The 11344-nt window shown below is 44.9% G+C and overlaps 1 protein-coding gene across 1 annotated transcript; it reads left to right on the top strand.

Annotated features, from left to right (window-relative positions):
- Positions 1–571: 571 nt before the first annotated feature.
- Positions 572–10967, top strand: nr1d2b (nuclear receptor subfamily 1, group D, member 2b). The gene is made up of 8 exons (XM_034131136.1): positions 572–1062; positions 2646–2819; positions 3487–3575; positions 4187–4331; positions 4496–5124; positions 5245–5430; positions 6774–6984; positions 9822–10967. Exons 1-8 carry the CDS (start codon positions 1044–1046, stop codon positions 10019–10021), a joined length of 1653 nt encoding a protein of 550 aa, XP_033987027.1. The 5' UTR covers positions 572–1043; the 3' UTR covers positions 10022–10967.
- Positions 10968–11344: the final 377 nt, after the last annotated feature.

Below are 11344 nucleotides of genomic sequence, written 5' to 3'. Positions count from 1 at the left end.
CATCTCTTAAATCAGACTTTAATCAGAAGATCTGAGTACTTCTACTTTTACTTAAATACAGGATCTACAAGATCTGAGTACTTCTACTTTTACTTAAGTACAGGATCTACAAGATCGTAGTACTTCTACTTTTACTCAAGTACAAGATCGGAGTACTTCTACTTTTACTCAAGTACAAGACCTGAGTACTTCTACTTTTACTGAAGTACAAGATCTGAGTAATTCTACTTTTACTCAAGTACAATAGCTGAGTTCAAGTACCAGTTCTGACGAGTATTTCTTATTTTACTGATGTACCAGATCTGAGTACTTCTACTTTTACTAAATTACAACATCTGAGTACTTCTACTTTTACTAAAGCACCAGATCTGAGTACTTCTACTTTTACTAAAGCACCAGATCTGAGTACTTCTACTTTTACTAAAGCACCAGATCTGAGTACTCCTCCCCCCTCTACCTCTAATTACACATGGATGTATAATTAGAGGTTTTACCGGCTATATAACGGGGGATATATAACATGATCCGGTGCCGGTTCAGAAAGTGTGTCAGTGGGTTACTTTGAGGGGAGGAGCCGGGATGTGAGGCTGTTTCTGGGTCACATGGCTTCACACCAGACCAGAAACAGCATCTGAACAACCAGGAGCCGAGCTGCTTCTCTGCATCCAGCCTGTTTCTGTCAATGGGAAGCGGAATACCTCCATTTAAATCCAAAAAACACAGAAAAATCTCGAGCTGCGGTTTTATTTCCTGCCGGAATTTAGCAAAGAAACAGCATCCAGGACGAGAGACCGGCCATTTTGCTGTCGTTTCAAACCCATATTTCTAATATCGAGTCTGTCACTGACGGGGTATTTATTTCGCATTGTTTATTTTAATTGCCAGGTTTAGGTGTGGTTCATTTCAATGTTATAGCGATTTTTTTCCACCGGGATAAATCAGCGACTTCCCAGTTGCTGAACACAAACACAGAAAACACGGCTTCAGCACTGAGGTAGCACAGGAGGAGGAAAACCCCCCAGAAAATACACAAAATAACGGATATGGAGTCGACCAAAGCTGGTAAGTGGGATTTAATTCACATTTAAATGGAAATGGGAAACCGGCTTGTATTACATTTTTTAAAGTCTCTGTTTAAAGATTAATTATGTTAAATATTAAATAAGGTACTTGTGGTAATATATATAAAGGTTATTGCTAGTATTGTGTTGTTATTACTGGGTCAGCACTGCAGTCCTCTGTCCTCACATGGACCCAGCAGCCTAGCCATGTGCACCTGTGTTTACGCTCCCCTTACGTCGTCTCTGATTGGCTGAAAGGCGCCGTTGCATAATTCCATCCGTCAGATTGTGTGACGTCTCGCCGCGGGTACACGTGAGGCCTGCGCTGACCCAGTTACCCCGGGAAAAAAAACATGTATGCACCACGTGGGGGCGTGTTTTAAAAAAAAAAAGAAAACTTTCATAGTGTGTGCTGCTTTCAAGGACCATGGGGATAATGGGATACACGATGCTCGTTGTAGGTTATACAGTGTTATTCAGGGTCGTTGGTTGTAGAATATCTCTAGAAATGACATGTTACCCAGTGTTCATGTAATGATGTATAATCTAAACACTGGGGTTGATATTAACATTGTATATTTATTGAAATTAGATATTTTCAAATACATAGTGTGTTACATTCCCTTAAAAAAACTAAAATGAATGCTTTTGAATACATTCATGACATTTACTAGAAGTTTAAGACTTACATACGTTAAAATATCTGATTTAATTTGATCTACATGTCTCCCATTGCCTTGTGGGTGTTGAAATTGTGACATTTCCCATGGGACCTGAATGCAGCATTTCTGCATTCAGTTTTCCAGGTTTATCAAATGTGGATAACATGAATACAAAACAAGAAGTATTATCGTTCTACTAATGCCAACATATTTATTGAAATGCTATATATTAATAAACACAGGGAAATGCTCTTTAAAGATTAAAAATTAAAATATATAAAGCTTTATTGTCAAATGCAACGACAGACACAATGCAGTTTTTTGTCAATGGAAATCCAAAATCCCAGGCTCCTCCTTCAATGGGTATGCAGGAACAAGTAACATATACTAAAAAAATATATAAATAATATTATAAAATAAGAAAATTGTAATGATTCATATTTTTACAAATCTAATCGACACATTTCCTATCCCACTTTTTGCAAGCACTGTTATCTATGTATGGTCAATGTGTGTCTGCAAATCGTCAAAATGCCCCATATTCAATGTCTACTGAAATGAGAGGAAGCGTATATTTTGTCAGGGTAAATAAAACCGATTCAGCACTAGATTTGGTATCATTGATGGACTTTAAACGACTGCAGGGACAGGCCTCTCCACCTGGCTCACACCCTTGTGAAGCTGACATTATATAAAGCTGTTACCTAATCTCTGTGGAAGAAATGAGGTCAGCCTGTGTGAGAGGAGGAAGCGTCTCAGTTGCTGCTGTAGTGAAGCAGATACTGGGCATGTAATGCAGGAAGTGGGCATGCAAACATACAGAGAGGAAAGCACCACCTGCAGAAAGTAGAACATCGAAAGGAAATGAAAGGATTGTGTGTCTGCAGTCCTGTAATCCTCCTGTTCCTCTCTCCTCCACCAGGGGGCGTAATAGCCTACATCAGCTCCTCCACCTCCAGCCCAGAGTCCTGCCACAGCGACTCCTCCAACGGCAGCTTCCCCTCCTCTTCCTCACCCACCCCCAAAGTCCTGCCTGTAACCCAGAAAACCGGACGCTCCTCCTCCTCCACTTCCACCGCGAAATGTGGCATCACAAGTACGTTTGGTCTCTCTATAATGGGCACACAGAATACAGTTACCAGTGAAAGACATACAAACAGTAGACATGTAAAAAATACATTTAGATTAAAGGTACAACGATGAAATTGTGCATTAAGTAGAAGTATAAAGTAGAATAAAAAGGAAATACTCAATGTGAGTTTATATACCGCTATATGCTACTGCAGTATTTTTGAGCTTTTTTTAAAGAACATTTTAATCATCCAGAATTGTGTATATTGTTTATAGTGATTGATATACTATTTTTCATTTTCATTTAACTTACATTTCTAACTCTTTTCCACTTTTAAGTATCTGTATTTTAATGTTGAGCACACTGGTCCTGTAACAAAATGTATCCATCTATCTCTCTATCTATCTATCTATCCATCTATCTATCTCTCTATCTCTCTATCTATCTGTCTGTCTGTCTGTCTATCTATCTAACTATGTATTATCTACCTACCTACCTACCTACCTACCTACCTACCTACCTACCTACCTACCTAGATACCTACCTACCTACCTACCTACCTACCTACCTACCTACCTACCTACCTACCTTAATTACTGTGCTTAATTAAATGTACCTATGTACTGTCCTCGACACGTTTGCAGTATTTTTTGGTTACTTTTTCTGATGTTTTTGTTTGTGCATTAATCAGAAATCAACGGCCTGGTTCTGCTGTGTAAAGTCTGCGGGGACGTGGCCTCTGGTTTCCACTACGGGGTGCACGCCTGTGAGGGCTGCAAGGTACACACACACACACACACACACACACACACACACACACACACACACACACACACACACACACACACACACACACACACACACACACACACACACACACACACACACACACACACACACACACACACACACACACACACACACACACAGTTCAGTTGAAGTGGGTCACTGCACGGCAACAAGCAGAGACTCAGAGAAAGTAGTTCACTCTGCTCATATTAATATCCCTGCATACTGCTGAGTGGCCTACATAACTGTGACACACACACACCACAATACGGACAAACAGACAACTTTAGAGTTAGCCAATGTTCTAAAGTTTTACTGAAACTCACAAATAGATGTATAGTGATATTGATATATTCATGCACAGCACACGGTACCTATAATATGTGCACTTTTGTACAGTTTAATTAAAGCAAAACAATTTTGAAATGCTTCAGAATAAGTTTTAAGGTAAAAAGATAGGTACATAAGGACATTGTCATTTTAACTTTATCCAAAAACACCTAAAATAAAACTCCTTTGAGTCCAGGAAACGCCTCTACCAACCCTTTTTCAAACGCCTTTAATGACCTTTAATGACCGTTACATGTTGTCTCTGATCGCAGGGCTTCTTCCGGAGGAGCATCCAGCAGAACATCCAGTATAAGAAGTGCCTTAAGAACGAGAGCTGCCCCATCATGAGGATCAACAGGAACCGCTGCCAGCAGTGCCGCTTCAAGAAGTGCCTGTTGGTGGGGATGTCCCGGGACTGTGAGTACTGAACAATAAAACATCAATACTGGACCATAAAACATGAGTACTGCAGGATAAACCATCAATACAAACAAACCCCTTTGTATTGTCTTGTATTGTATTGTAACGTACGCCCCTCTAAAGGTGAGTCCCTCTCAAATATATTCCCTCCCTCTCCTCAGCGGTGCGTTTCGGGCGGATCCCGAAGCGAGAGAAGCAGCGGATGCTCCTGGAGATGCAGAGCGCCATGAACAACATGATGAACAACCAGAACCAGAACCAGCTGCTCGTGGGCCAGAACCAGCTTCTCGTGGGCCAGATCCACCAAAACCAGCTGATCGGGGGCCCCATGCTGCCCTGCCCTCTCCCAGCCAATGACGCTACCTCAGAGAACGCAGGCCCCGCCCCCTGCCCTCGCTCCAGCCAATCAGACGTGGGCGTGGCCATGGACACCAGCTCTTCCTCTCCCTGTGCGTCTGACAGCCTATCAGAGGAGGCGATTGGCTCCGTGACTCGGGCCCATCAGGAAACCTTCATGTACAACCAGGAGGCCCCGCCCCCTTCCGCTGAGGCCCTGCCCCCCTCCGCTGAGGCCCCGCCCCCTCAGGACACCTGGAACCACAACAACAACATTATGGTGACCCTGCAGGGCCCCCAGGAGGCCACGCACCCTCCCACCCACTGCCCCTTCAGGGGGTCCAGAGGCTCCACCCCCTACACACACGCAGCCTTTGTAGCTCCGCCCCCTGAGGGTCCTGTAAACACTGCCTACAGCGCCCCCCCGTGGAGAGGAGGCAACAGGATGCACCTGGTGAGAGACAGAGATTTCTTTATTAATATACAAAATGTAGTTTGTAATTTCTTCCCCATAGGGTACATCAGAACGAACACAGTTGAATATCCTCCCTCTCTCTCTTTCTTCTCTCCTCAGGTGTGTCCGATGAACACTTCTCCTCACGTGGACCCTCACAAGTCGGGACACGAGGTTTGGGAGGATTTCTCTCACAGTTTCACCCCCGCCGTCAGGGAGGTGGTGGAGTTCGCTAAGAAGATCCCGGGTTTCAGAGATCTGTGTCAACACGACCAGGTCAGCCTGCTGAAGGCCGGCACCTTCGAGGTAAAATAATAATATAATAATAATACGTTTATTTAGTATAGCACCTTTCACAGAAATAAAATTCACAAAGTGCTTCACAAGAAAGAGCAAAAGTTAAAATGAAGACCACAGAAACACGAATACAATAAGAACATGAGGCAGACGGTAAGGTTAACATAAAAACAAAACACAGACCACGTTGAGTGTGTGTGTGAGGTGTGTGTGTGTTTGAGGTGTGAGGTGTGTGTGTGAGGTGTGTGTTTTGAGGTGTGTTTGAGGTGTGTGTTTGAGGTGTGTGTTTGAGGTGTGTGTTTGAGGTGTGTTTTGAGGTGTGTTTTGAGGTGTGTTTGAGGTGTGTGTTTGAGGTGTGTTTGAGGTGTGTTTGAGGTGTGTGTTTTGAGGTGTGTTTGAGGTGTGTGTTTGAGGTGTGTTTGAGGTGTGTTTGAGGTGTGTGTTTGAGGTGTGTTTGAGGTGTTTGAGGTGTGTGTTTGAGGTGTGTTTGAGGTGTGTTTGAGGCGTTTGAGGTGTGTGTTTGAGGTGTGTGTGAGGTGTGTGTGTGAGGTGTGTGTTTGAGGTGTGAGGTGGTGTGTGTGAGGTGTGTGTTTGAGGTGTGTGTGAGGTGTGTTTGAGGTGTGTGTTTGAGGTGTGGTTTGAGGTGTGTTTGAGGTGTGTTTGAGGTGTGTGTTTGAGGTGTGTTTGAGGTGTGTTTGAGGTGTGTGTTTGAGGTGTGTTTGAGGTGTGTGTTTGAGGTGTGTGTTTGAGGTGTGTTTGAGGTTGTTTGCCGGTGTGTGTTTGCGTGTGTTTTGCGGTGTGTGTTTGCGGTTGTGTTTGCGGTGTGTTTGCGGTGTGTTTTGCGGTGTGTGTTTGAGGTGTGTTTGGGTGTTTGAGGTGTGTTTGAGGTGTGTTTGAGGTGTGTTTGAGGTGTGTTTGAGGCGTTTGAGGTGTGTGTTTGAGGTGTGTGTGTGTGAGGTGTGTGTTTGGTGTGTTTGAGGCGTTTGAGGTGTGTGTGAGGTGTGTGTGAGGTGTGTGTTTGAGGTGTGTGTTTGAGGTGTGTGTTTGAGGTGTGTTTGAGGCGTTTGAGGTGTTTGAGGTGTGTTTGAGGTGTTTGAGGTGTGTGTTTGAGGTGTTTGAGGTGTGTTGTTGAGGTGTGTGTTTGAGGTGTGTGTTTGAGGTGTTTGAGGTGTGTTGTTGAGGTGTGTGTTTGAGGTGTGTGTTTGAGGTGTTTTGAAGTGTGTGTTTGAGGTGTTTTTGAAGTGTGTGTTTGAGGTGTGTGTTTGAGGGGTGTTAAGGTGTGTGTTTGAGGGGTGTGTTTGAGGTGTGTGTTGTTGAGGTGTGTTTTTGAGGTGTGTTTTGTTTCTCTGCAGGTGCTGGTGGTGCGTTTTGCTTCTCTCTTCGATGTGAAGGATCACAGCGTCACCTTCCTGGGGGGAAAGAGGTACGGCGTAGAGACTCTGAGAGCCATGGGGGCCGGAGACCTCCTCAACTCCATGTTCGACTTCAGCGAGAAACTCGTAAATCTGGGACTCAGCGAGGAGGAGATGAGCCTCTTCACTGCCGTGGTACTGGTTTCTGCAGGTAGGGGGCGCTGTTTATGGATCATTTACAGTATGAAAATACATGGCTCCACTAGCACCCCCCCCTCATCACATATGCGTGGGGCCACAAGTTGGCCAGGGGCGGCCCTGTCTCACGATGTATGCTTAATACTTATTCTTGATTTGACAAAAAATGCAAATGCTTAAGGCTGCTTTTTAAAAGGCACACTATAGTATAACTTTTTATGACACACTATTTTATGATATTTCTTATAATACTTTTATCATTTTAGCATTTGACAATCTCTTACCACCCTCTTGAGTTATTTTTAACTCATAAAATGAAAGCTTTAATAAGATTTATGCTTAATACTCATTTTGTATCTTTTCTACCAAGACCAAAGCAGAGTTAGTAGTGTCTTTACCATACTATAACATTCAAAACATTCAAAACAATAGCATTTGTTATGGCATTTAGTGTCGTATTCATATTCTGTACAAACTGTATTCAATCAGGAGAGACGGTTTTGATAAGAATACATATTTATTGCCAGGAATACACAAATGAATGTAATGGAGTTTTGGCGAGTAGGCCCCGTTGTGCAGGAGTATCATTCGGGAGGGGAGAACCGATCCGATGAAACCCCCCGGGTCTAGACCCTGGTGGTGGTGAATGGATAGTTGGGGTCGGTCTGAAGGGGAGGGGCTTAGCTTGACCGTGGTGGTGGTGAATGGATAGTTGGGTTCGGTCTGAAGGGGAGGGGCTTAGCTTGACCCTGGTGGTGGTGAATGGATGGTTGGGTTCGGTCTGAAGGGGAGGGGCTTAGCTTGACCCTGGTGGTGGTGAATGGATAGTTGGGTTCGGTCTGAAGGGGAGTGGCTTAGCTTGACCCTGGTGGTGGTGAATGGATAGTTGGGGTCGGTCTGAAGGGGAGGGGCTTAGCTTGACCCTGGTGGTGGTGAATGGATAGTTGGGGTCGGTCTGAAGGGGAGTGGCTTAGTTTGACCCTAATGATGGTGAATGGATAGTTGGGTTCGGTCTGAAGGGGAGGGGCTTAGCTTGACCCTTGTGGTGGTGAATGGATGGTTGGGTTCGGTCTGAAGGGGAGGGGCTTAGCTTGACCCTGGTGGTGGTGAATGGATAGTTGGGGTCGGTCTGAAGGGGAGGGGCTTAGCTTGACCCTTGTGGTGGTGAATGGATGGTTGGGTTCAGTCTGAAGGGGAGGGGCTTAGCTTGACCCTGGTGGTGGTGAATGGATAGTTGGGGTCGTTCTGAAGGGGAGGGGCTTAGCTTGACCCTGGTGGTGGTGAATGGATAGTTGGGGTCGGTCTGAAGGGGAGTGGCTTAGCTTGACCCTGGTGGTGGTGAATGGATGGTTGGGGTCGGTCTGAAGGGGAGGGGCTTAGCTTGACCGTGGTGGTGGTGAATGGATAGTTGGGGTCGGTCTGAAGGGGAGGGGCTTAGCTTGACCGTGGTGGTGGTGAATGGATAGTTGGGTTCGGTCTGAAGGGGAGGGGCTTAGCTTGACCCTGGTGGTGGTGAATGGATGGTTGGGTTCGGTCTGAAGGGGAGGGGCTTAGCTTGACCCTGGTGGTGATGAATGGATAGTTGGGTTCGGTCTGAAGGGGAGTGGCTTAGCTTGACCCTGGTGGTGGTGAATGGATAGTTGGGGTCGGTCTGAAGGGGAGGGGCTTAGCTTGACCCTGGTGGTGGTGAATGGATAGTTGGGGTCGGTCTGAAGGGGAGTGGCTTAGTTTGACCCTAATGATGGTGAATGGATAGTTGGGTTCGGTCTGAAGGGGAGGGGCTTAGCTTGACCCTTGTGGTGGTGAATGGATGGTTGGGTTCGGTCTGAAGGGGAGGGGCTTAGCTTGACCCTGGTGGTGGTGAATGGATAGTTGGGGTCGGTCTGAAGGGGAGGGGCTTAGCTTGACCCTTGTGGTGGTGAATGGATGGTTGGGTTCAGTCTGAAGGGGAGGGGCTTAGCTTGACCCTGGTGGTGGTGAATGGATAGTTGGGGTCGTTCTGAAGGGGAGGGGCTTAGCTTGACCCTGGTGGTGGTGAATGGATAGTTGGGGTCGGTCTGAAGGGGAGTGGCTTAGCTTGACCCTGGTGGTGGTGAATGGATGGTTGGGGTCGGTCTGAAGGGGAGTGGCTTAGCTTGACCCTGGTGGTGGTGAATGGATAGTTGGGGTCGTTCTGAAGGGGAGTGGCTTAGCTTGACCCTGGTGGTGGTGAATGGATAGTTGGGGTCGGTCTGAAGGGGAGTGGCTTAGCTTGACCCTGGTGGTGGTGAATGGATAGTTGGGTTCGGTCTGAAGGGGAGGGGCTTAGCTTGACCCTGGTGGTGGTGAATGGATAGTTGGGTTCGGTCTGAAGGGGAGGGGCTTAGCTTGACCCTGGATTCAGAGGGACAGGAGGTGAGAAGGGGTGGAGGAGGGTTGCGTCGAGTCACCTGAAATGACAGCTGTCAGAGGGGAGAGCAGATTTAAAAGGGTTAGCGGAGCGCTATGATAGGCTTGTGAGAATAGAGCGAAGTGATTGGTTAAGCTGGGGAGTGACGCCCCCGATCACTTAGAGAGGAGAGAGAGTAGTAACGTAAAAATAGTAAATGGATTAGTAAAGACGGTCTTCCTGGTTGAACTTGCGCTGAGTTTCATTAGTCCACTAAGGTAAAATGTGTGATATTGGGCTCTATAAATACATTTTGATTGATTGATTACTTTATGATGACATTTCTTCATGGCCCAATATATAACTATATCTTATGAAACCTTCATTAGTTTGGCATCCGACAACCTCTATACCCATTATAACATGATCATTGATTTGAGTTATTTTTAACACATAAAATGATCTCTTCCTGTCCTCCACAGATCGCTCGGGCATCGAGAACGTGAACTCTGTGGAGGCGCTTCAGGAGACTTTGATCCGAACTCTGCGCAGTTTAATCACCAAAAACCACCCCCCCAACGAATCGGCCGTTTTCACCAAGCTGCTTCTCAAACTTCCCGACCTTCGCTCGCTCAACAACATGCACTCAGAGGAGCTGCTGGCCTTCAAAGTCCATTCCTGAACCTTCCTCTAATACTTGAAGAACTGTAAAAATAACTCCCCCACCCAATTACACCTCTTAAAGCTGAAAAGTGACATTTAAAAGGGAGGGGGAGACCATAAAATGTACTGTACTGTAGGGCTGTGTGACGGTAAAAAGACACACTGATCGATGTGTGTGTGTTCCTGTGTTTGTGTGTAGCATCCTGTGTGTGTGGATAAACATTAGAAGCACTTTTCTGTATAGTGTAAGCTGGTATTTCTGCATTCATAGTGCAATATGTGACTGCTTTTTGATTTATAGCGAGGAGAAACTTGTGTATACTTTCAACGAACGGGAGATTCAAATGCTGTTTGATAAGCTGGAAAAAATACTGTGGAGTTAAGACTTTAAAAAAAGCAGACGATAATGAGAGGAATGTGGACGTAAAGCTGCTATGAATGTTTTAAATCTGAATGAATTAGGGAAGTTTAAAAAGTCTTATCTCACATGCAAGTTGTTGTTGTCCATAGCGTGTGATTATTTCTAAATGATTTGGGCATTGTGATGAGTTTAAAAGCATCAGTGTCTCTAGTGCTTGCTGATTTCTGCTCGTGCATCAGTGGACGATACAGAAACACTGAATACATGGAGATATTTAAGACACAATAAGGTATATTTGGCAGCGACCACAACTCCCACTCGCTTGGATAAACATGTACAGACTTTAGCTGAGTGTAGTTAAAGTGAAATAGGACTGTTCCAGATGAAGAATGATTGTAACGTCACTGAAGTGATTGTAATTTAAAGGCTGTTTTTGTTTCCTGTCGATGAACGCAGAACGTCTGGCCTTTAATATCCAGAGCTTCTGTCGTTGTGCTTCTGTTCTGTGAAAGGACAGCAGGATGCGTAGATTTATATATAAATATAAATATCATACATTACTGCATAGATGAATATATCTATATAAATAAATTTTATAAATGCAGTTCATGCTGTGAAGTGTTTTTTGTTAACTGTGTGGATGTCTTCTAGTTGTGTTTGGATTAAATGTTGTCGAAATATGTTTTATTTTATAGTGTGTGTCATAAAAGACATGCAAATATCATAGTACAGTAAGTCATAAAAAAGTCTCAGTATAGTATGTCACGAAAACGAATAGTACAGTAAGTCATAAAAAGTCATACAAATAAACAAAAAAGTCAGAGTCCCTTTCTCATTTCAAAGACTCCTCGACTCCTCGGTCCTCCGGTAGTGACCCGGAAATGGATTTCAGCGCGCCATGTTGAAGGACATCTCATTTCTCTAAATACACATCGAGGACCGAGGATCGAGCGTCGAGGAGGCTCTCTGGAGGAGCTATAA

This window comes from Trematomus bernacchii, unplaced genomic scaffold (genome assembly GCF_902827165.1).
Source record: "Trematomus bernacchii unplaced genomic scaffold, fTreBer1.1, whole genome shotgun sequence".
Lineage (NCBI taxonomy): Eukaryota > Metazoa > Chordata > Actinopteri > Perciformes > Nototheniidae > Trematomus > Trematomus bernacchii.
This window is presented reverse-complemented; position numbering and strand designations above follow the sequence as displayed.